This window comes from Leptodactylus fuscus, chromosome 9, assembly GCF_031893055.1.
Source record: "Leptodactylus fuscus isolate aLepFus1 chromosome 9, aLepFus1.hap2, whole genome shotgun sequence".
NCBI classification, from domain to species: domain Eukaryota; kingdom Metazoa; phylum Chordata; class Amphibia; order Anura; family Leptodactylidae; genus Leptodactylus; species Leptodactylus fuscus.
In genome coordinates, this window is record NC_134273.1 from 29,317,909 (window position 1) to 29,344,388 (window position 26,480).

A 26,480-nucleotide genomic window follows, 5' to 3' on the forward strand; every position below is an offset into this window, starting at 1 on the left:
AGACTCCTGTACAATCTGGGAGGAAGATACAATAATGTGAAAAATGCCGTCTCGGAATGCAGTAGCTGATTTTCTGGGATCAAGTCCAGTTCCAAAATTAAACCACAAGATATTAGAAAGTACCTGAGTCAGTTCTACACGAAAATAGACAAAAGGCTTGGTGGGAGAGTCCGTAGCGCGCTTTGATGATAGATGCTTTGTTTCTTTCTCCTCTCAGACACATATTTTTAAATGCGGGGGCTGGAGGGGTGGTAGACATGGAAGCTTGGAATTTGCCATCGGAGGGATTTGTTATTTCTTCGAAAATACATTAACCCCTTCATCTGGCTACATATTTATGGATGTTACATGTGCACCAAGGATATAAGACTTTTTTCTTCCCGTCACATACAACAATCTATAGAAATACTAACTCATTCTGTTTGGTCGCCAACACAGAGCAACCCACAACTCACCTGTCTCTTCTGCTAGGTTAGTTTGGGGTTCATGTACAGGGCTATATTATGGCTCAGTTTGGAAAGACCTATAGAGGTGCTTGAGGGGTCTACTGTACCGCCATTGGCCTCTGATATCATACAGGGAAATACAGATGTTTCTCTTCAGGTTCTGGAAAAATCTGATATAAAAATCAGGACACATTCCATCTGAGATTTCCTACAGCGTAGCCCTATAAATATGAAGCCCAGGGTAGCCTGTATGGCAGCACATAAAGCATTTTTGTACCATAGCACTTTTAGGTTGTGTTCACATCTGCGTTGGAGACTCCACAGATCTGATAATACATAGCGGACAAAACACATCATAAATACCAGGAGACCAGACAGACTCCATTAGTCAATTGGATCCATTGGACACTCTGAACATCTATGACGTGTGAGTAATTGAGTAATTTTCGTTGTTCTGTTCCTTTTATGGAGGAGAATAATAAGAATAATTTTGCAGATGTGAATAGGGCGTTGCATGGGTTTCAGACACTGTTTACAATTGTGTTTGTCGATAATTCTCTAATGGCAATCACATCAACCCGCTTCAGCTAAATTTCATTCCATCATATGTCACCAAGGCATATCAGAAGCAATGGTGGGAGTCTGTCCACAGGACAATGGAACGATCAATGTATGTGAATGTAGTCCCAGACTTCTTAAAGAAATGCAGTGGCCCTTTCATAAGAAGATCCAATGCTCCGGTAGTCTTCACCAGTCTAACTTACTGTTCTAGCAGTGATGACATGTTGAACTTCCTCCTGACTGATGTATCAATCACTGGCCTCAGCCGTAAGGCTTTAGGGTGCATTCACACAATGTCTTTTGGCACGTAATGTGGCACGTAGACACCGCGGGAGCTTTTGCGGGTCGTATACACTCCCATTGATTTCAATGGGAGCCGGGACCGTATACGCGGCGCTATTTTGCGGCGGCCGCAAAATAGTGCCGTGTATACGGTCCCAGCTCCCAGTGAAATCAATGGGAGCGTATACGGCCCGCAAAAGCTCCCGCGACGTCTACGTGCCACATTACGTACCAAAAGACATCGTGTGAATGCACCCTATTACATGTACAACACATCACCAATGAGACCAGTGATTGACTGCAATGGCCACTTGGGTGTATGGCACTCACCGCTGTAGGGACAGTAAGCAAACCATGGTGGGGATACCTAGAGCATTGGTGCTGGAGCTGGGGGAGATTTAACAGGTCTGTCCCTGTCACTCCTCCTCCAACTCTGCCTAGATCCCTGCTGATCTGGACTTTCTAATGCTAACTCAGTAAATTCCTGGGATTGAAGGCCTGAGCAGGTATTTCCTGTGTCTTGAGATGAAGTAGAGAGTAATATGGATCTGGCCACCAATTTTTTTTTACCACTGAAAAACCATTTAAGGCCGGGCCCAACATGGCGTAAACGCTGTGGTTTGGCCGCCGCAGAAAAGCACGCAGAATTTTACAGTTACAGCAAGGTGGATGGCATTCTAGTGAATCCTATCCACACGGTACAAAAAAAATACATGCAGCAAACAAGCTGCGATTTCCAAAACAGTCACGGTTTTGGAAATCTCAGCATGTCAATTATTCCTACAGAAATACCGATGGTTTCTATGTAGGTATAACTGAAGCAGAAAGTTAGTCTGCAGAGGAAACTTTCTCTGAAAAGCGCTGCAGGAAACAACCGCCATACGTTGTCACCACGGTTTTTCACGCAGCGCTTTTTTTGCTGCAACCCGCTACGTGGGGCATTAGCCCAATATTATTAGAGTCATAGTAATATTCCAGTAATAAACCAGTATGTCTAACTATGTTTAGAAGTTCGATGAAATAAATGGTGCTATTTTAGGGAACAAATGTCTCATCCCTGTGCACAACAATGAGGATTCTATCTCCACAATATGTGAGCAGCTCTTCGGATGTTCTCTTCTTCCTTATTTCCTGTCATTCCAATTCAACTGACTTGTCAAATAGAGTGGGGTTGGGTTTCCCCATTGTTTAATGTACGACCCCGTGACTCATGATCAGATCATTTTCTAAAATAGAAATTTCATTTGTTGTTGTAAGAACATCACGGTCTGTTCAAGACCACAAGTAATCTGATTACTTTGTTACATTGCAGACTAAAACAGTTGTAAAAAGGTTTCCTCAGATGTCCAAGGATCGTGATCGTGCCCCTTTGTCCTTATTGTTCACTGTTTGGATGAATTGTGAGACTTCACAGTTTTTATAGAAAAACGCAGAGAAACATTTCTGGTTTTGCCTCTATTGGTGTCAGTGAGTTTTAGTAGCATCTATAGTCAGGTTCTCTATCAGGTTTTTTAGGGATTATGCCGCCAAATACACTTATCTCCTACATGTTTGGATAGGGAATAAGCGCCTACTCTTTGGGGTTCCAAAAGTTGGGACCTCCAACGATCATGAGGACAGGAACCAAAAAGTTCCCCTAAAGATCCATGTGAATGGATCACTGATGAGTATGCATGGCCAGTGTTCTATTCACTTCTATGGGGTTGATGAAGATTGTCATTTTAGCAGCCCCATAAAAATTAATGCAACAATGGCCGTGTATTCTCACCAGTGCTCTATTTCCTGATCACTGGGGATCTCAGCTGTCAGACCCCAGCAACAAGACACATATTCGCTATCCTGTATATAGGGGTAGGTGAGAGGCTATGTTCACATCTTCATCAGATTCTCCATTAGGAAACTCCATCACGATGCTCGCCTGCAGTTGCTGGACAAACAGGTCCTGATAGCCTGACTCCAATGTGAACCTAGCCTACTATGTGGCACAGTCCCTATAACTGGGCAGAACTGTCCTTGTTTCCCGTGAGGTTTGAGCTGAACCACAGAAGATCACTATGACACCAGTGCACACTTCTATACTAATACTTGTATCACTGAAAGTACATACAAAAGTGCCTAAAATCTACTTTACTAAAACTTAGGCCAATTTTTCTATGTCCAAATAATCAAAATTCGCCAATGTGGACCTCTGTAGTTCTGTGGGACTACCAAATGGAGAGGACCATCATCATTTTCATTATGTCCCTCTCTTTTAAATAGTATTCCAGGGTAAAAAAAAAAAAAAAAAAAGAGCTCAGACTACCATAAATTCACAATTCAATCCAGAAGTCACTATACCAAAAGTCTCTCAAGGCGACCTTACTATCTAAAGATCAAAGGGGCGGTATACACAGATCAATAAAAAAAACACATTATCCTACATTAGTTCCAAAAACTTTTACATCTGCAATCCAATAGAATCCTGTTGTGTTTGCCATTTTAATAGCTTATTCATCACTATTGCCACCTCACATTTCCTCTGGTTTCCTGCCTGTTTGATTCCACCATGATATCTGGGCAGGGCTTTCCTCCCTGGTACACAATGTGGTCTGTATAGAAAGGTCAGTCAGAACATTGGCAAGTGTGAGCGAGGAGCCAGGGCTGTTCCCATACAAGTGCCAGCAGTGGAATATTCATTATGGTTTATAGTTGCTGCCACTTCTCTCCATAGGTGTTAAGTAGAATATATGGACATACATCATTGGACACACCAAAAATACTTACAGCTCCAAGACACGGCACAGTATAAGAACTTGGTACAGTCAAGACTCATTATTGTCTACTAAGGAAAAATCTACAGGAACCCAAAGAAATTAACCAATAATTATCCATGTGATATCTCCTGCAAACTGTGCAATGATAATGTACACTGATAGGTAATGTGTACGGTTTTCCTATTATATTACTGTCATTTCAGCAAACTTTAAATATATAAATTGTTCGAGGGAAGATAAATAACATTGTAAGATACAGTATATATTATTGCAAAATGCCTCTTCCACTTGTCACTTTTGTCCCCTACAATGAGCTTAAAATCCATCATGAGAGTCAGAAACTAGACTGATTTCCAGTTTCACTGAAGAATCAGCTTACCTACTTCCCATAGAAGTCTATTGAGAGGGGAGAAGGAAGAGGGAACAGACACTTAGACCTCATTGTTATAGAGTCTGTATTTCTTGAAGCATAGCAGTATTAAAAAGACTACCTGACTCACAGTATAGCAGAGTTTATCAGCTTCAACTCTTTGTATGTTTAACAGCATCCTCTTTCCCTCTCCATAGACTTCTATGTATCTCAGCCTCAGGGCCGCCGATAGGGCAGTACTACTGGTACTGGCGTCAGGGGCCCGGCCAAATTGAAAAATGGGGGGGGCCCGGTTTTGGCCCGCCACCGTGTGCCAGCCCCCTGGCGCCCGTAGCAGTCATTGTGTATGTCCTATTTCAACTCAGATCTGCATCCAGAGGACGCAGATCTGAGTTGAAGACATACGCGGCTGAAGCAAGGAGCTGACACAGGTCAGCTTCTCGCTTCGCCGCTGCGCGCCTCTCTCCCTGACACATATGCAGCTGAAGCGAGGAGCTGACATGTGTCAGCTCCTCGCTTCGCCGCCGCCGCCGCCACTGGCTTGTAGACGCGATGTGATGACGTCACATCGCGTCTATAACTGTGCGCCAGTGAGAGAGAGGCGCGCAGAGAGCTGCGAGGGAACGAAGGAGAAGGTAAGTCAGTCAGTGTAATGTGGAACGTGAAACTGGGGGCAGAGAGAGGACGGCATGACACTGGGGGCAGAGATGGAGAGGACATGAATATGGGGGCAGAGATGGAGGGGACATGAATATGGGGGCAGAGATGGAGAGGACGGCATGACAATGGGGGCAGAGATGGAGGGACATGAATATGGGGGCAGAGATGGAGGGGACATGAATATGGGGCAGAGATGGAGGGGACATGAATATGGGGGCAGAGATGGAGGGACATGAATATGGGGACAGAGATGGAGGGACATGAATATGGGGGCAGAGATGGAGGGGACATGAAACTGGGGACAGAGATGGAGGGACATGAATATGGGGACAGAGATGGAGGGACATGAATATGGGGACAGAGATGGAGGGACATGAATATGGGGGCAGAGATGGAGGGGACATGAAACTGGGGGCAGAGATGGAGGGGGGGGACATGAAACTGGGGGCAGAAATGGATGGGCGGACATGAATCTGGGGGCAGAGATTGGGTGGGAGACATGAAACTGGGTGCAGATGAAGGGTGTATATGAAGCTGGGGGTGAGATAGAGGGGGGACATATAATGTACGGGTGACTGTAGGAGGATTATCCTGTGTGCGGGCACATGAAAAATTAATGAGAATGGGTGGAGTCAACATAACGGTGGGTGGGGCTAAATTTGCCGCGGCGCGCAAAGCGTGCCGCACATTTTGGCCCCTCTTTTGGTTCTTCAAAATTTGGGAGGTATGGGTACAGGGGGCAGTGGAAAGATGTTAGAAGGTGGACAGGGGGGGGAAGGGGGATTGTTGGGACATCAGGTGTGCGGCACTGCGGAGAGGGAACTGGGGCAATAATATATAATATATAAGTTTTTAGCTGGAGAACTACAAAGCACACAAGACCTCCAAAAGGTATGTGTGCTTTGTATTAATAATGATGTAGGCGGCTATACTACTAGCATAGCAGCCTGTTTGGGGGTCGGACTTTCACTTTAAAGGAGTGTTCACGTTGCGTTTTTGGCCTCCCTTGCCGGGATACATTGGAAACCAGTCACAATCAGCTCCCCACTTATCCCTGCACGGAGAACTGCAGGCCCCCCCCTTTTTTTTAATGGCCAGTTCTTCGTGCAGGGATAAGTTGACAGCTGATTCTGACTGGTTACCAACGTATCCCGGCAAGGGAGGCCAAAAACGCAATGTGAATAAGCCCTGAGGATTTATTAGGAGGGCTCTTATAGATGGTGTTGGCTCTCTATAGGCGCGGTCACACGTAGCAGATTATACCTGCAAATAGAATCTGATGAAGCCTTGTAATGCTGCTAAATAAAGGGAAATGTAATACAGAATTGGTATGTCGCAAAATAAAGTAGTTTTAAAATGGCGGCAGCCGGGGGGGGGGGGGGGGGGGAGGCAGACACTTAGGCTGTATGGGGCCCCAAAATTTCTGATGGCGGCCCTGCTCAGTCTTATAAGAGGAGAAGGAAAAAGATTTCTTTAAGAAGATATAGTACAAAGTTTCTCTAGCATGATGGCTTGGTGGTTAGCACTGATGCCTTACAATGTTGGAGTCCAGCCAAGGACATCTGTAAGGAGTTTGCCATTTTTTCCCATGTTTGCATGGATTTCCCCTGGGTACTTCGGTTTCCTCCCACACTCCAAAGACATACTGATAGGGAATTTAGATTGTGAAACCTACATGGGAAAGTCTTTAGATGGCGCAATATAAGCAAGCAGAATAAACCTATTCACCTGTACTATACATTTATGGAAAGGTTTTATAATTGCAGGAATACCAGGCACAGACTGTAGACAAGAGTGGCGCTGTTTATTGTACAAAGCAGATTCTCTTTTCTAATCCTGGGCAATCCCTTCACAGCAGAATAAAACGTCACACAATAATACAAGTGGAAATTATTTATAGCCTTATAATCTTCATTTAAATTCTGCATATTCAGAAATTTTTCTTATGGCCTGTAATCTGGTGTCCAATGTAGGGAACAAACAGGTAGGTGTATCTCCTGACAGGTCACCAGAGGGGATTGCCACTTCACTTATGTAAGGTAGTTACCCTAGATGTTGAGCTTTAGCATATATCCTGCAGCACAGCCTTTCTAGAAAGATGACAATTACTCTCTGCACTTTAAGTGACACTAAACTGGTATATTTGGTTGTGACTGGTTCCTGTCAGTGCTCTCTGCTTTGCTTTACTATGCTATGGGTGCAAATGTGACTTTTTCCTTGGCTAAGTGGGATTGCAGCTTAGTCTAAATCCCTAGGTGATAAGCGGTATTAGAATGTTAAGTAGCTGTAAGTCTGTCTTGTGTGAGCCGCCGTACATGTGACCTTTATTCCATTTACAAACATGGAGGAAGCCGAGCAGCCAGTGCTTTACGAGTGGCTCATCCTGAGCTGATGTATTACCAGCTCCATCTATTATTCTGTATATCTCTGGACCAATGTATGCAAACAGCCTTAATATATAGGCGGATTTTGTCATAATTCTCTTGGCGCCAGTTTGCACAATGTTTCAGAGTCCTAAGTCGGGGTAAACCAAGGGGGGTTTAATAAAAGTGTCTGGGACGGTTTATTTGCTTGATTTGGTATTTGGAGGTTTACTGTAACTTCTGCTCAGCAAGAGATAGTAAGCGGCAGCTTGGATTATGATATGATTTTTATTATATACACTCTGCACTGGGGGATTAAAGTGACCTTTTCAATGCCCATAAAGATGTGTTTTCTAGAGTAGAGATCACACGCGACGGCCCCGGAGAACAAGCGTATCTGTTTATCCTGAGTAAATGGCATTAAAGTGTTAGTATTAAAGTTGTACCGAGGAGGAAATACAGAGTAGCGTAGACAAATGTCAGGGATGTCGGGAAGTCAGGCCACTCTGTCTTGTCTGCGTAATATAGGTTATTCCAGTTATATACTCTTAGTTATAGTATGGATGGCTGCCCTGTTCTCGATAAATGGAATATTAAAAACTATAATAATTGTAGTATTTAGTTCTAGCTGTAGGATCAGAAGGTTGAAATATTGCAATATACAGGTCCATGGGGCTGCAATAGTGCAACATTATTGAAGATTTTTTTTTTGCAGGAAGATAAAATTGATGGTTTATCCTCAGAATGATATCGGTGGGGTTCTGACTTGCTTGAGCGCTGCTGTACCGCTTACACTAACCATTATCGGAAGTGGCTGTGCAAATATTACAGTTTGTCCAGTGAAGTGGTTGCAGCACCTTCAGGCAGCCGATCAGCAGGGGTATAAAGAGTCAGTCCGCACCAATATTGTTGGTCCATACTGAGGATAGGACATCGATTTAATCTGGCTGGCTAAATCACAGATAGTAAAGGTGGCCATACACATTAGATACTGATGGGAAACTGTCACAGCAATTGCACCATATACACTACATTATGTAAATCTTTTTAGATTTTTACCTCATTGTCTGCAGTATATAAACCTCCTAAAACCTCACGGTTTTCTGATCAGGGCGTGTACACACACACAAGACAAGACCACCATAGTCAGTAATTAGCATGACATGGAGGACTACAAGGGTGTGTACATGGGAGAGGCAGTGGCGCTGTCACTCATGGCCTGGAGCAGAACAGTAGTGTTAGGACAAGATTCTTTTTTTATTGTTTATTTCTAAAGGAAATCTCCACCTTTGGGAAATTTTCTTCAAAAAAAAAAAAAAAAAAATCCTTTATATCCCACTGCACCCTTCCAGCAGATGGCTACATAGGCTATACGGTCCTAGTAAGGGTAAAGATAAACATACAGGTTTTTTAATGCAGTTTTTGAAGCAAAAACCTGGAGTGGATTGAAAATAATGAGAAGTAGCAGCTGTTATTTATAGGTTCTCACCGTTTAGGATCCACATCTGCTTTTGTGTTGACTTCAAAAACTGCATCAAAACACCTGAATACGTGTCATTCTCCATGTCTGGAACTAGCGTTCACAGGGATCAGCCCACAGACAAGCAAACACCCACATGTACTTGGCATCGGGAAGTGTAATAGGATCCATTTATGGGCACTCATCCTGCCCTTGCATTGGGCAGTTTACAAGGACCCTTATTCACATGTCCTCATTTTGTGGGTATGAGATCTCCATGACAGCTGTAGGCTGCATGCCGACTCATTTGTTTGAAGGAGTGCATGCAGAACTTCATTCATTTTCGATGCTCTATTTTGGTCCATTTTGCAGACCATCATTAAAGAGGACCTTCATATATGTGCAGTATTATATACTGCTAGAAAGCCGACATGCGCTGAATTCAGAGCACTGTCGGCTTTCTCGGTATGCACCCCAGGGGGTGTGGCTTACATGCACCACGATACGCCAACATAGTGTCCAAAAATTCTGGCACAAAGTAAACCAACTAAAGTATGATATAAGTGCAGCAAGGTCTAAAGATATCCCAGATTTAGCATCCAGCATCAGTCACTGTGATAAATCTGGCATCTTTTCTGACTGTGATAAATCTGGGCCAGTGTATCAGTTTTGTCTGGAGTGTTCTTTTAAGGAGGACTTTTCACTTTTCTGATTTCATCCAGTTCTCTGCACTTGCACTTTTATGTAAAAAAAAAGAAAAAAAAAAAGAAGTATTTTGGCGGCGCCGATGACGCTCTGTACATAAAACCCAGCAGTGCAGGAGCTGGAATGGAACATGTAACTTCATAGAGAGCGGCTCAGGAAACGTTTACCTCTTTTCTTCCACAATGATCTAAGCTTTAACCGTTTTGTGACCTGCAGCTTTAATCACGGCTGAAAATGTTTCACTTAAGTTGCAGGTTCTTTATTATTGCCCGGAGCAAGAGTAAAATGTCTTGGCTGACAACTTGTAAAGAAAAGTGAAGCTGTATAAGTGAACCTCTGCTTTCCACTGCTTTCCCCAGAGGCAAAATTCATTTCTGCTTTAAAGTCCATACTTTCCCCTGGAATTTTCATTGCTTTCATAACTGAAAGGATTTTCCTCCTATTGTGCGTTTCAGGTCTAAATCCCTATGATTGCTCCGTACTGTTTACCGTTGTGTTTACATAGACAATGATAAGTTGTTCGCGAGTAAATAAACAAGCGTGCTACCAAAGTAAGGCTCTGTTCACATCTGCACCATCGTTTGTCTACTCCATTATAGGAACAAAATCACTGCAATTATACCATGCTGAATCCACTGTATGATGGATACCAACGGAGCACAATGGACCTGTTGACTATTTTGGGATCCATCGATTTCCGACATAATGCTGATCTATTTTGACAGAATCGTACCCTACGAAGCCAACAAAAACCTGACACAGTGGATCTGAGATCATTGACCTATATAAGCTTAATGCATCGGAAAATAAGGCTACATTCACACAACAGTGAACGCTGGCCATGTGACGTCTGTTTTTTTTTAAATGACAATATACGGTAGCATTAATTTTACTGTCAGTGAATGGGGGCTAGTCACATGACTATCATTTTGAAGGTCCGTTATTAACGGACTGTCAAAACTTTTTTTGCCCGTTTTCATGGATCTCTTCATACACTAAGATGTATCGGAAATTCCTAAAAACAGCAGCCCCTGTCGGCAGTGAAAAATAGATGTTTTTCACAGCCATTTTGCACCTCTTTCATATGAAAATAGCCTAAATGTGGCCATAAATCCTGAGGTTTTTTTTACTGGCTTGATAATCCAGTCTCCTTCATTTTCATACAATACAGTAATTGCCACTTGTATATGACAGTTTAAAGGGGTTGTCCAGGAGTAGAAAACATGGCTTCTTTCTTCTTCTCTGGAAGTGACATCACATCCATTGGTCACATGGCCATTCTGCAGCTCAGTTTCATTCATGTGAATTAGACAGCTGTAACATTGCCATGTGAACAATGGATGTGATGTCACTCTTGGAGAGAAAAAAAACCCCCATGGAATTAATATAATAATGTACAGCACCATGGAATTAAAGGGGTATTCCCACGTCGCATACTCACCAGTCTTCGCTGCTGTAAATTCTTCTTTCTTCCTGCTTTGTTGCGTCATTGGTGGGCGGGGTTACATATGCAAAGCCAGCGGTGAGAAGACGTCGCTTCTATGTCGCTGACCCTGCGTGTGCGCTCCCGATGCAGCTAGGCATCGGACGTACAGCCTTCACAATGCAATACAGACCCGGCATCCGCTGTAATAGAGAGGCGGATGCCGGGGACGGTTAGACGCCGGCACAGGTGCCTGCAACATCGCTACGCTCCTGCCCTGCATGAAGCCAGCAGCGGCAGGAGCGATGCTGCTATTCCGCTCCTCCGCCCCCTCCGGAATAGCAACATCGCTCCTGCCGCTGCTAGCTTCATGCAGGGCAGGAGCATAGCGATATTGCAGGCACCTGTGCCGGCGTCTAACTGTCCACGGCATCCGCCTCTCTATTACAGCGGATGCCGGGTCTGTATTGGCGGCCCTCCCAAGTGTAAACTACCCACCCCCCTCCAGGCTCACTCCCGTGCACTTAGCCCCTCGTCCCTCCCCCTGAGAGCAGCAGATACATCACTTGACTTTTGACCAGATAAGTCAAGGGCTGTGTCAACAATGAATTGAATAAAGTAAGATAGTGGACAAACAAAGCAGTTTTGCTGAAGCAATGTATTTAGGAAAAGTCTTACATCCACATTAACAAGCAGTATAGATAGGATCCTTGTGATGGGACAACCCCTTTAATGGTGCTATATAAATAAACAATAAAAAATCTTAGCATTCCTAAGGTGCAGACACACAATACGGCTCCTTCCACCCACCAGTCCAAGCCACTAGTCATTACATTTACATATACTGATTATTTCTTGATAACTTGTTACTGGTGCACGGTTTTGCAGGTTTACTTATAAGCACTTTTGGTGGCAGGCTTTTATGATGGACCACACGTAACATCACATGTTTGGTCTCTGCCAAGAGGAGAAACCTTATTATATGTAACTAACGGGAAGAACAACAGTAAATGGATGAATGTCCCAGATCTGGTGAATCACATTTCAATAAAGGCTTATTACATAACATGGATCATCAGTTGGTCACAAAATGTTCTGTTCTGGATCAGCCAAATCGGGTTCATCCAAAAATGAAGAGATATTTGGCCAATACACACTGTAAAAATGCAGAAGGGAGCTTTTAAGATTCTTAGGTATCCTTAGAGGGAGTCCCTAGAATAGAATAGAACATGGTACTCTATGAACAATCTAATTTCGGCTAACATCCTCTTTAGGAGGCATATAATGGTTATGACAGCGCATGTTTGCTCCTCCATACACAGAACACACCATGCTAGAAATTGACTGAGGCCTCATACACACGACGGTGTGCTTCGTGGTAGCCATTTTTCCTGGCTAGGACACTAACCCATTGAGTTCTAAAGTATACACATGACTGTATAGTCCTGTGTATGGGGCCATGAGCAAAACTCAGGACTATGCCTAGTCTTCTGCTGATAAGCTGATCTTGGGATGTCCTGCTGCCATAACTCCAGCAATCTGCTATAATCTGTGGTATTAAAGGACTTCTGTAGGATTTATTTATTCGTGGCCTGTCCTTAGATTGGTGGAGGTCTGAGGCTCAGGACCCCACTGATCAGTTGTTTGAAGAGACCACAGCATTCAGGCAGGTGCTGAGGCCTCCTCACTACTTACCAAGCACAGCGCCATACATTGTATAGTGGATGTGCTTGGTACTGCATACAAGACTCAGCTGCAAACAGACGAGGTGACTGATGAATGTGATGTGACGTGGCCTGTGCCACTTTGGTCAGCTGAGTTGTGCAGGTCTTTGGTGGGGACCCCTGACGACCTGTCTTATGGATAGGTCATCAATATTTTAGTCCTAGAGTTTGTATGCAAAGTCACCACAGGAGAAGTCCTTTGTTCTCACTTGCCAAATGTGTCCAACATTGACTCCCATTGATAACACATGTACGGCCAGTCAATCCAAGTGTCTGTGTATATGGGAAAGTCCTAAGGATTAGCTGACGGCCAAGGGTCTCCCTGAGATGTCAGGTTGCTGACCTTTGTGCCATTAACTGTGGCTGTGTTTGCTTATCACAGGTATGTGTGCCAATTTGTAGGGGTCACACTTTGGATACAGAGGTGACAATTACCCTTGCAAATGACATGTTGACCTTTGCTATAATAGCAAGTTGTAGGTCAGTCTCTATCCAAGATTTACAAAAATGGCTTACAACTTTACAGATTGTGTTGGTGCTACTTTCCGATAGTCTCTATGGTTCTGCTGTAATAAAAAAAAAAAAAAAAGAATATACTTTATATGGAGCCAGACTAGCCCAGAGGGCCAGTGGGCCTGCACTCACATCCTCAGTAAATACTCTGTCATTACTGCTATTGCCAAGATACAGACATGTCCCCACTGGCACATGCATAAGCTTAAAGGCTTTGTTAATAGGATTTGTGAATTACAAAAACTCCAATTACTATAGACACCCCCCGGAGGAGCCATGATTGTTATTTACAGCTCTGTTGGTCTCTAGCTGAGGGAACATTGTGGATTTGTGACACCCATTAATGGGTGTAATGTCAGTGCCACTGACATTTCAGGATTAGTCTCTCGTCTCATTTACATTACTAAGCCCTTTGTGTTTTGTGTAAAGCCGTATATTTACATGGGTAAAACACAAAAAAGTGCCAACCATACAGCCAAAGAGACAGTGACCTGCAAGTGACATAAGTGAGCTAGTAGATTTAGGCTAATACATAATAAGGGTATGCATTATATTAAGGGAGTTCTCCAGGTTTTTTTTTTTACATTGTTTTTATTGTGTTTTCAGTATATTATATAGAAGGATAAAGTCTTCAAACTTAAGAGTCAAAGCCATATTCTGATCCAGTGATCTCACGATTATACCTTTGTAAAATTGTGCCATCACTGGCGGCCGCATGCAGGAGGGGTTTCGTCCATACATGCCTACCTGAGCATAGAAACTCAGCCTTAGGCTGGGTTCACACTATCACTGCATGAGCGCAACGGACATTAAAAGATAGTTGCAGATGGAGCCCCCTCTGTCTGGTATCCGTCTGCATTCACCCCCATATAAAAACATGACAAGCTTTCTTATGTCCCTTTTTTTATATTTCTGATGGAAGAAAAAGTCCTGCACAGTCCTGTCTGTCACACTACTATCATGGCGGAAGAGCTACGGACAGCAAATATGCTAGTGTGAACATACCCTTATAGGATTGCAGATTTATCAATGTGTCAGAGCTGTAAAAACAGTCATCAAGGTTTTACTATCTCTATTCAGAATACATGCAAACACTATTCAGTTCTGTATATGGGGGTGCTGGGAGAGGTAGCTGTCACCCGAATGGACAGCTATCGAAAGTGTATGTTCTGCTTTATATACACAACATATATCTTGTGTCAGACTGGAGTTTTTTGGACCCACCAGATAAAATTATCCTACGGGCCCTCCCTCCAAAACCCCCTGGGAATAGAACATAATAGTACCCTTCAAATTTGTGTGTCTCCTGCTGGACCATTACTGTGTTAGAGCCTGGGCCCTGGCGAGATCCTCTGCTACTCTGTTGGGCCAGTCCAACACTGTATACATCAGATGTTTGCCAGCCAAAATCACCAAGTTTGCCCATCTAATATGTATGGGGTCCTCTCGATGCTTCCCAACTACAGATTTCAGATTGGATTTCAGCTGTTCGATCCTTTAGTTTTGGGTGGATAAGACACAGCCCAGGGTCAGCCGAGCCACATCTATGGAGAAATTAAGTGAGATAGCTATCCACTAAATGATTATTGCTTTACAATAATAATTGGATTACACCAAAAATAGTGGTGAGCTAATTGAAGTAAGGAGGGTCCTGGCAGGGGCAGACATATATGTACAAGCTGTTCAGGTGCACAGGAGGTAACAGTGTGCATGGAAAAGACTTAGCTAGAGAATAACGGGTCACAATTTATTACGATTGTTACTGGGACATAAGGGGGTCCTCTATGATGTGTTATTTGATAGCAATAGGTCCATTCATATTCTTGAACTCTATGCTGTCCGTATCCCACCTTGGGTCTTGGAGATATAGCACTAATAGTAACCATATTACAATAATGTAAAACCAGCGGATGTGCACTGAAATTATCTGATAAAAAGAGCAAGGTATAGACGTGTACATCTATAAGAAGAGGGATAAAACATTAATGTATAGTACGCCCACTATATAGCCCAAGAATAAGTGCTGCATTACAGTGACTCATATACCTCCAGGTTTGATCTCTTCACGTGTCAGTTCACTGTGTGGGTTTTCCGTGGGCCATTTTGTCACTTATCTTCCATATAGAAATCAAAAAGGGAAATGGAAAATCAGCTCGGAAATGTGTAAATGGAGCTTTTTGCTGAATTACGTTGTCGTTCTGTATTAAGAACTGTTAAGATGTCAAGATGTGGGGGAGGCAAAAAAAAATCTTTAATGCTCTTTAATGAGGAATAATGCTTGAATGAGAGAGAAAAAGTAGGAGACGGAGATATTGAGAGAGAAGGCTAGAGAGAGGAGCAGAGAGCAATAAGAGTAAGAGATAGGAAGATATTGCAAAAAGATAAGAAGGGATAGAAACAAAAAGAAGGATCAGAGGCTAGAGAGATGAGATAGACATTTAGAGAAATGAGAGATAAATAAAAAGAGACAGCAATGCAGAAAGCAATGAGAGAGAAGAGAGACTGTAGAGGGGTATGTAGAGAGCAATGAGAGAGAAGAGAGACATGATGGAGAGGGGTATGTAGAGAGCAATGAGAGAGAAGAGAGACATGGAGAGGGGTATGTAGAGAGCAATGAGAGAGAAGAGAGACATGGAGAGGGGTATGTAGAGAGCAATGAGAGAGAAGAGAGACATGGAGAGGGGTATGTAGAGAGCAATGAGAGAGGAGTGAGACATGGAGAGGGGTATGTAGAGAACAATGAGAGAGAAGAGAGACATGGAGAGGGGTATGTAGAGAGCAATGAGAGAGGAGAGAGACATGATGGAGAAGGGTATGTAGAGAGCAATGAGAGAGAAGAGAGACTGTAGAGGGGTATGTAGAGAGCAACGAGAGAGGAGAGAGACATGGAGAGGGGTATGTAGAGAGCAATGAGAGAGAAGAGAGACATGGAGAGGGGTATGTAGAGAGCAATGAGAGAGAAGAGAGACATGGAGAGGGGTATGTAGAGAGCAATGAGAGAGAAGAGAGACATGGAGAGGGGTATGTAGAGAGCAATGAGAGAGAAGAGAGACATGGAGAGGGGTATGTAGAGAGCAATGAGAGAGAAGAGAGACATGATGGAGAAGGGTATGTAGAGAGCAATGAGAGAGAAGAGAGACTGTAGAGGGGTATGTAGAGAGCAATGAGAGAGAAGAGAGACATGGAGAGGGGTATGTAGAGAGCAATGAGAGAGAAGAGAGACATGATGGAGAAGGGTATGTAGAGAGCAATGAGAGAGAAGAGAGACTGTAGAGGGGTATGTAGAGAGCAATGAGAGAGAAGAGAGACATGATGGAGAGGGGTATGTAGAGAGCAATGAGAGAGGAGAGAGACATGGAGAGGGGTATGTAGAGAGCAATGACAGAGAAGAGAGACATGGAGAGGGGTATGTAGAGAGCAATGAGAGAGAAGAGAGACATGATGGAGAAGGGTATGTAGAGAGCAATGAGAGAGAAGAGAGACTGTAGAGGGGTATGTAGAGAGCAACGAGAGAGAAGAGAGACATGGAGAGGGGTATGTAGAGAGCAATGAGGGGGGAAATAGGGAAAGACAGAGAAATGTGAGACGTACTGTATAGAGTGAGGACATGAGAGAGAGCGTGATATAGAGAGAGCTATACTGAGACAGGATGGGACAGAGAAAAAAGGAGAATATATAGAAAGGTGGGACAAACGTAAAGGGGGGAGGGGCAGGCAATCAGAGAAAGCTATAGAGAGCAATGAAAGAAAAGAGGTATATAGAGAGCAATGAGAGAGACAAGGTGGGACAGAAAAAAAGGATAAATAGATGAGACAGAAATGGAGAGCAAGGGAGAAAGATATAGACAGTAGAGATGAGCGAGTAGTGAAATATTCGACTATTCGAAATTCGATTCGAGTGGACCTCAATATTCGACCATTCGATCAAATATTTAATCCCAATATAGTCTATGGGAAAAAATGCTCGTTTCAGGGAAACCAAAATTCAACCAATTGGAGTCAACAAGTCCACAATGACACCCAAGGAAATGATGACAACACCTCTGGAATGCCACTGGGACAGCAGGGGAAGCATGCCAGGGGGCATCTAACACGCCCAAGTGCCAGTATTACACCACTATCACAGCCTATCAACTAGACACTCCAAACTCAATAGAACCTCTATGGAAAGTGGAAAAATACTTGGAAACCTTCTTTTCTCTACATTAGTATAGACAGAAAGACACATTTTAAAGGGATTCTACCATTAAAAAACTTTTTTTTCTAGGTAACACGTCGGAATAGCCTTTAGAAAGGCTATTCGTCTCCTACCTTTGGAAGTGATCTCCGCCGCGCCGTTTGTTCAAAATACCGGTTTGTACCGGTATGCTAATTAGTTCTCTTGCAGCGATGGGGGCGTCCCCCAGCGCAGGAGATGCGATGGGGGCGTCCCCATTGCTGCTCGAAAACCGACTCCAGCGCCGCCTCTATCTTCTTCTGCATCCTCCCCTTCCTTCTTTGGCTTGACGTCGGACGCCTGTGCAGTACGCTCTGTTTGGCGAACTTCGCCGAACGTACTGCGCATGCCCGCGGCCATAGTGCTGACACCGCAAGTTCGCCGAACAGAGCGTATTGCGAAGGCGTCCGACGTCAAGCCGAAGAAGGAAGGGGAGGATGCAGAAGAAGATAGAGGCGGCGCTGGAGTCGGTTTTCGAGCAGCAATGGGGACGCCCCCATCGCATCTCCTGCGCTGGGGGACGCCCCCATCACTGTGAGAGAACTAATTAGCATACCGGTACAAACCGATATTTTGAACGAACGGTGCGGCGGAGATCACTTCCAAAGGTAGGAGGCGAATAGCCTTTCTAAAGGCTATTCCGACGTGTTACCTAGAAAAAAAAAAATTTTAATGGTAGAATCCCTTTAATCTTCTTGATTTCCTTACACACCTGAGACTCCTGGAAACAGAGGTATATAGAGATCGCTGTAAAAAGAGAGATGGGACAGAAGTAGTCAGTAGTACAGACTAATAGACAGAGCAAAGAGGGAGACAAAAAGTGAAGAATAGAAAAAAAGTGGAGCCAGAAGTTCATAGACTATAGAGCAATGGGTATTAATGTTTGGTAGGGGGAGAGTAGTCGGGGACTGTGATCAGTCAGTGGCTGCCCGTGTATAACACTTCCTGCCATAGACTAGTATGGGCTGAGAGCAGCAGGTTGTGTGGCTGCTGCAGCCCCCTCCTCCCCCAGTGCAGCAGAGAGGAGGGATCTCTGTAATGACTGGTGTAGTGTTTCCCCTGCTGACACTACAGGCTTCTCCTCCCTGTGTTAGTCAGGCTCAGCACTCAGTCAGCCAGTGTAATGCACTTACAGAAAGATCACAACTGGATTTTGCACTCTGCCGGCTACACTGGAGCTCTGGAGCTGAGAGGCTGCGCTTTTACGCATTGGTTTTACTCTCAGGATCCACTGTGACCACCCAAGCAACTAACTCCAAAGCCACAATGGTGGCGAAGGATTACCCCTTCTATCTCACCGTCAAGAGGGTCAATTTAACTCTGGAAGTCAAGAGTGCAACCACCAAGAGCATTGAGGTAACCTGAATTGATGGGAGTGATGATGGGGGCTTCCCTGGTGCTTTGTCCTTGGATAGGTGATGGGGGGCTTCCTTGGTGCTGTGTCCTTGGATAGGTGATGGGGGGCTTCCCTGGTGCTGTGTCCTTGGTGGAGATGATGGGAGGCTTCGCTGGTGCTGTATCTTAGGATGGCTAATGGGGGGCTTTTCTAGTCCTATGTCTTAGTATGGATGAAAGGGTTATTTCTTGTTGTTATGTCCTTGGATGCATGATGGGGTCTTCCCTTGTGCTATGTCTTAGGATGGGTAATGTGTTTTTTTCTAGTCCTATGTCTTAGGATGTATGATGTGGGTATTTCTTGTTGTTGTGTCCTTGGATGTATGATGGTGTCTTCCCTGTTGCTGTATCCTAGGATGGATGATGGGGGTTCCCTGGTGCTGTGCTTTAGGATGAATGATGGGGGGGAGCTTCCCTGATTCTGGGCTTTTGTGCTCCAGTCTTATATTGATGGTTCCCTGGAGAAGGGAAATGAATGAGACTATTACACACTCCATTCTATGTTGGACACAGTCCAGGCCGTCTGGTTATGTTCATTAGTGTTTAGAGTCCAATTCCCTTTGCAGATTGTAAGTTTGTGTCTGAAGTCTCTGTAGAGTCTGTGCTCTGGCTACTTTGTTACAAAATAGGAGACTGTAGCGGTCTGTATACTGTCTATATCTAGTGTCCTGTGCCACATTCGGTCTGTGTCTTCAGGTTGCTTTACATCTGGATACACACATAGTAAATACTGTGCGGATAGTTTACTGTAGTTTGGAGAATCCCCACATATGTATGACTTGGGTAAAGATCACAGGTGTCTGTATTGTGCAAGCTTAGCCAGTGACGAAAGTGTTAAATTTTGCTGTGTCTGAGCAGGAGGTAATGGACACCAGTACAGTGTCACTCATGCGAGAGACTGCAAAACAGAACATTTTCTAGGAGACCTGTCTGGGCACATCTGTTAAGAAGCTTTACCTGTCAAGACAGAGAGAATTCCCACTTATATCTTAGGTGTCTCAGAAGCAAAGGACCAAACCTAGTATAATTCACCCTGTAATCTTCTAGTAAGTGATGTGGATCTAAACATGTCAGCTAGAATAATCATTAGCTTTCCCTCTTATCCCCTGGCTCATATTTTTAGATATGGGTTCCCCTTTGTTGTTTCAGTTGGCTTCCATATACATAAGCATTTGGTACTGTGATATGTGATGTTATATGGTGGTGACCGATGGTAATCCTGACCTGGTAACAAAAGGATCAAAAATAAGAAATTGAATCATTCTCTGAACTTTTTGATGACTTGTGATACAGATTTGGGGGTCAGTAATATCTTAGTGTGACTCTTCATTGACGCCAAAGCAGATTTGTAACTGCGGCTAATCATCACTTCCATGTCATACCTCTGAATAAGTTTTATTCTGCACCACATGCCTAGATTTCTGCATCCAGATAGGACAGGGACTAGGACAGGGATTGCATCCAGATAGGACAGGGACTGAAATTTCTGCAACAAAACATGCCGCATGTGAATGATTATTTGCCTTTTTCCTACTTTTTGTGTTACTTTATTTGTCATCTAATAATCTATGTTTATTCTTCAGAAGTATATGACCCCTCATCACACTTGTGTATCCCGGTTTAGCAGCCACAAGGCGATAAGGTCTTATCTATAATTATGTTTCTGGAAGCAGCAAGTGATATGATAAAATGGTAGGAGATCATCTTCAGGGGCCGGTCTTATCATCTTATAAGATCCCGCTGTGGATTCTGCTTGTAGGGCATCTCTCTTACAGTTTGGTTGCTAGTTCCTGTAAGTACCTTACACAGCGGTACAGCACACACCACCAGGCAGTGCCTTGTACAGAGCTGCACGTATTATGATCAAGGATCTGCGCAGTTATAAATAATTCTAACAACCCCCAAAGCTCAGGCCCAGTTCCCTCTGTAAAAGGGAATTCGATGCCAGAGCTGGCTTTATTGTAGTCAGTGGGTAGCAATTTTGCCTTTTCTTAGGGTATGTTCACACAGTGCAGTTAAAGCAGTTTCAAATCTGCATTGGAAAAAATGCATGCTGGTAAATAAATATCACCTGTAAAATTAAGAAATCAAAACTGCATGTAATGTTTCCATGCACCATGTGAATGTATCCTATTGGACGTCTTGTAAATGCTTTGTCCTTGCTGACAGTAACCTTGCATGCTATATTGCAGTGGCCATGACCATTGGTTTAAATGTTGGACATTACATAGGGATCCATTGTACACAATGAGGTAGGGGGAAATGCCATAATATATACAGTATGTATATATATCCCCTTACTGATTATGCAGGATATATTGTATACGCTGACTGCTATATCCTTATGGACACTGGGACAATTCCACATGGACAGGCTGCATACATAGACTTCTATATACACGCATCACATGACACAATTCTGCACCATTTCTTCGATTTGACATTGACAAGACCTTCTCCATGTTATATGAGCAGTCAAGTGCTGATACCTTGTATCTTCCTCATCCATTACACACGACCAATGTACTTCATAGTAGTGTAGCGTACATATATTCTTGTCAGCCTGAGTAGACACAGACTATCTGTGGTATGGTGTGGTAAATGGCAGATGGATCTATCTACCGGTTGAATTACAACAAGGGATGAATATAATACTAGTCATTGTAAATCTGAAAAGTCTCCTTCAGTCACAATCTTTACGATGGACTCTTAGTAAATACGGTCTCGCTCTCTTTCACACGACTCCTTTTTGCCTTATTTTTTCCGCTGGGTTCCACTTTATTGTTATGTTTCTGTTCTGCGCACATTGTGCCGGGAACAATGGTTTGTTATGAATTTGGCTTCTATACAGATTGTATGTGCAGTTTCCGAAGGAGAGGGAGGCTTCTTCCAGATAAGCGAGCCTTGAAAAACTTTGACCTTTGTTTTCTCAGGCACTTCTAGACACGCAGCAGCTGCCAGAATCTCTATGGGATCAACAGGTTTCCTCAATCTTTGAAGAGACATTTACAGCCATAGAGGCAGCATTCCAGGTCCGGGGCAGCTTGTGGTCACAGGCAGAGGATCCCTGTAGGAACTTGCTGCAACTTTTTTCGGCACCTATTCTAGATTTCAGACTGAGTAATGTAAAACAAGGGGGAAAAAATGGAAAAGGCTGTACTAAAGATTTAACCCCCAATAGCATGTTCAAGGATAATATTTCCATTCCTAACCAGGTGACAGTTCCTGTGTGGGCTGTCGAGGTCGCCGTATAGCTTTCTATCAAGGTCTCATTGAGTCAGATCCTCTCAAAATAATCCATTCCCCTATGCTCATATCTCACTTTGGGGATGGGTACAGCATATTTATTCTTGTTGACTGCTTTGCTTGTCCCGGTGCAAAGATCTCTAAACTGGTTAAAATTATCTTCCTATCCTGACTATATATGTCACCATTCACATTACAGCAACAGTAGCTCAACCTGCTTATTTTAGTGGGATCAATGACTGATCCTTTTGTTTTTAGGAGCGGTAAGTCACTGTGAGAGGTGTTTGATAGTATCGCTATACGGAATACATGTGCACACTTAATCCAAGCGTGCATGTGTATGGGGTAGTCAGGAGGAATACAGTCCTATGAAAAAGTTTGGGCACCCCTATTAATCTTAATCATTTTTAGTTCTAAATATTTTGGTGTTTATAACAGCCATTTCAGTTTGATATATCTAATAACTGATGGACACAGTAATATTTCAGGATTGAAATGAGGTTTATTGTACTAACAGAAAATGTGCAATATGCATTAAACCAAAATTTGACCGGTGCAAAAGTATGGGCACCTCAACAGAAAAGTGACATTAATATTTAGTAGATCCTCCTTTTGCAAAGATAACAGCCTCTAGTCGCTTCCTGTAGCTTTTAATCAGTTCCTGGATCCTGGATAAAGGTATTTTGGACAAACAATTCAAGTTCAGTTAAGTTAGATGGTCGCCGAGCATGGACAGCCCGCTTCAAATCATCCCACAGATGTTCAATGATATTCAGGTCTGGGGACTGGGATGGCCATTCCAGAACATTGTAATTGTTCCTCTGCATGAATGCCTGAGGATTTGGAGCGGTGTTTTGGATCATTGTCTTGCTGAAATATCCATCCCCGGCGTAACTTCAACTTCGTCACTGATTCTTGAACATTATTCTCAAGAATCTGCTGATACTGAGTGGAATCCATGCGACTCTCAACTTTAACAAGATTCCCGGTGCCGGCATTGGCCACACAGCCCCAAAGCATGATGGAACCTCCACCAAATTTTACAGTGGGTAGCATGTGTTTTTCTTGGAATGCTGTTTCTTTTTGGACGCCATGCATAACGCCTTTTTTTATAACCAAACAACTCAATTTTTGTTTCCAAAATGAAGCTGCCTTGTCCAAATGTGCTTTTTCATACCTCAGGCAACTCTATTTGTGGCGTACGTGCAGAAACGGCTTCTTTCTCATCACTCTCCCATACAGCTTCTATTTGTGCAAAGTGCGCTGTATAGTTGACCGATGCACAGTGACACCATCTGCAGCAAGATGATGCTGCAGCTCTTTGGAGGTGGTCTGTGGATTGTCCTTGACTGTTCTCACCATTCTTCTTCTCTGCCTTTCTGATATTTTTCTTGGCCTGCCACTTCTGGGCTTAACAAGAACTGTCCCTGTGGTCTTCCATTTCCTTACTATGTTCCTCACAGTGGAAACTGACAGGTTAAATCTCTGAGACAACTTTTTGTATCCTTCCCCTGAACAACTATGTTGAACAATCTTTGTTTTCAGATCATTTGAGAGTTGTTTTGAGTAGCCCATGATGCCACTCTTCAGAGTAGATTCAAATAGGAGATCAACTTGCAATTGGCCACCTTAAATACCTTTTCTTATGATTGGATACATCTGGCTATGAAGTTCAAAGCTCACTGAGGTTACAAAACCAATTTTGTGCTTCAGTAAGTCAGTAAAAAGTAGTTAGGGGAATTCAAATCAATAAAATGATAAGGGTGACCATACTTTTGCACCGGTCAAATTTTGGTTTAATGCATATTGCACATTTTCTGTTAGTACAATAAACCTCATTTCAATCCTGAAATATTACTGTGTCCATCAGTTATTAGATATATCAAACTGAAATGGCTGTTGCAAACACCAAAATATTTAGAACAAAAAATGATTAAGATTAATAGGGGTGCCCAAACTTTTTCATAGGACTGTATCTGTTCGCCATGCAAGTATACATCTATGCACAGTCATAGGACTTTTTGCTGCGGTCTTTTGCCAAACTACTGATCAGGTTCATAGGAATCCTAGGGTTCCAGAATGGCAAAGAAATGACCATCGAAGTGGTGAAATAAAATATTTGCTGGCGATTTTTCTACTGTAACCAGTAACACAGCTATGCCAGTCGTGTCTAGTGGTTCCATTGCTGTCAGAGCTGCCATCTTGGCTGTAACACTTCTCATGCTCCAGCTTGATAAGATCCGAGTGTAAGAGATACTGAACACCTTTCAAGGCCTCCTTCCGTGTGTTAGTGCATCCTGCAGTAAAGTGTTGATGCAGCTTTTCTGTGTACTCGCAGGACGTGTCATTCAACGATTTTCTCAGAACAAGGAAAGGTCAGGTTCAGCGTTTTCTCCTCCATACGCTCTGTGCTATTATTAGGGTAATTGCAGTGCTATAGGCGCACCGCAGTGTCACTAGTGTCTTACACAATGCATCATTCCTTCTAAGTGCTAATAATTATTACTCATACATAAGATGACAAATTCTGCCAGCTGTCAATGTGCGAACATCAAGTCCTATACTATTAATTAACATAATAAGCAGTCGTCAGAAAAGCCTCATATAATTTCCGCATACTGATGTGAATGTATTCATTACTAAAAATTCTATAAAAATTCCTCACATTATTTTCTAAGGTCATACAGAGGAGTGTGTGGATAACGTTAGGGTAGGTTCACATATAGCGTTCATATGTCTAGAAGTTTGCTGCTGTCTAAGGGTATGTTCACACAATAGAATTTTTGCTCAGATTTCAATGCATGAGGCCTGTGCATGCAAAGCCATCATTTGAAGCTCCTGGGCCCCAATGCAAATATGTAACAGGTCCCCAATGCTATGTGTTAACTACAATACTGATGTCTTCTTATGTTGTATACATCTAAACCCCCTATAGCTAAGGCCCCGTATGGATGTGGGTGAGGTTTACACAATCCCCTTTGTATACTTCCCAAATTTTCTGCTGCAGATTGTTGGGGGGAAAAACAGCTGCAAAAATAAGTCCTGTCACTTATTTAGGGTTAAAAACGTAAGCTCCAGTGAATTACAATGATGCTAATCCTTATGCAGCTTGTTGTGTAAACTGTAACCCACAGCAGATAGCCCAGGGTCAGCTTTGGATTCCTGCCGCCAAAACCCCTTAACTTTTGTTTCACTTTTTCTATAGAAGTAGCAAACTGGTTCCTGGAGTGGTCAAACTGGCTTGTAAAGTCTATAGTAATTTGTCCACCCCTGGTTAACACAGCCTGGGGCCTCATGCACATGGCCAGGTTATGGCTTCGTACAACCTTCGAGCACTGATAGAAGTCTATAGGGCTTTGCTGTACCTCTGGTTTCGTACAAAGGGACTAAGTGTGGCCCCATATCGTCCCTGCATGTAGCTCTGCCATGTGCTTGAGGTTTTAAATGAAGTTGATTTGCAGATATTGTCTTGTTCTTGTAAGGAAACCAGTATTGTATGACTTGGCATCTCCTTACTTCCGGTAGACTGCTTCAGGTAAACAGTGGGAGCTAGATCGGGCCTGTAATTTCTCTACATGGTTGAGACTTGGGTCAGACCGTCCTCATTTTACATGGACTTCAAACAACTTTCTGCTAATTACTTTCTGTTTAGTGAAGCATAGAAGTGGCTGATAAGCCCCCAGACCCTCCACCCTTATAACCTCCTGGAAAGGACAGCGGCCACCCTAGAGTACAAACAGTCATCTCAACCATGTTAATTGGGTGGAAACAAAGCGTCTCATTGCTGAGGACCTCATATTTCCTATAGGAACTGGTCCAATAATTAATAGTTAATAAGACCATTGACGACTGAGATTTAACCATGTAGGACCTGGCGTAGAGTTCCATTGTAACTCACGCCAGGGATGCCTCGGCCTGCCCACATATGCACAAAGTGGCAGGTGAGACATTGGTCAGAGCTTGTGGCGCACGTCTGACTTAAGAAAGGATCTTCACTATCTTCCCTGGCATAGAAGGAATCATGAAATCCCCTTAATGTCTTACTGCTTAAAAGACATTTTATATTACAGACCAGTTTTTTCCATTGTATTGGCTGTCAAGCTGTTACAAAACTATACTGGAATCCATCTGCCATGCACTTTGAGATTCGATCTTTGATCACGCCCATAGTTAGAGGATAGCCGGCTTCTTTCATGTGTATACGTTATATGAGTGTGTTATGTTATCTTTGCTACATGTAGAAACAGAATATGCTGGTACTGTAAAAATAATAATAATCCAGTCTGGGTGTGGGGTTCCCTTTGCTATGTGATAACGTACATGGGAATCCCACATTGTTGTTACACTGACAAAGTTAGGATCCTT

General features: G+C 43.3%; 1 protein-coding gene across 2 annotated transcripts in view; it reads left to right on the forward strand.

Annotated features, from left to right (window-relative positions):
- ARHGEF3 (Rho guanine nucleotide exchange factor 3) overlaps window positions 1-26,480 on the forward strand; it is a 133,788-nt gene that overhangs the window by 79,193 nt on the left and 28,115 nt on the right. The window contains exon 1 of one of the 2 annotated variants that reach the window (XM_075287916.1): window positions 18,564-18,830. The exons of the other annotated variant lie outside the window; for it this stretch is intronic. Coding sequence (XP_075144017.1) covers window positions 18,741-18,830 — 90 coding nt within the window. The 5' untranslated portion in view covers window positions 18,564-18,740. Of the gene's footprint in view, window positions 1-18,563; window positions 18,831-26,480 lie in introns of those variants that run through there. 2 annotated transcript variants of the gene reach the window in all.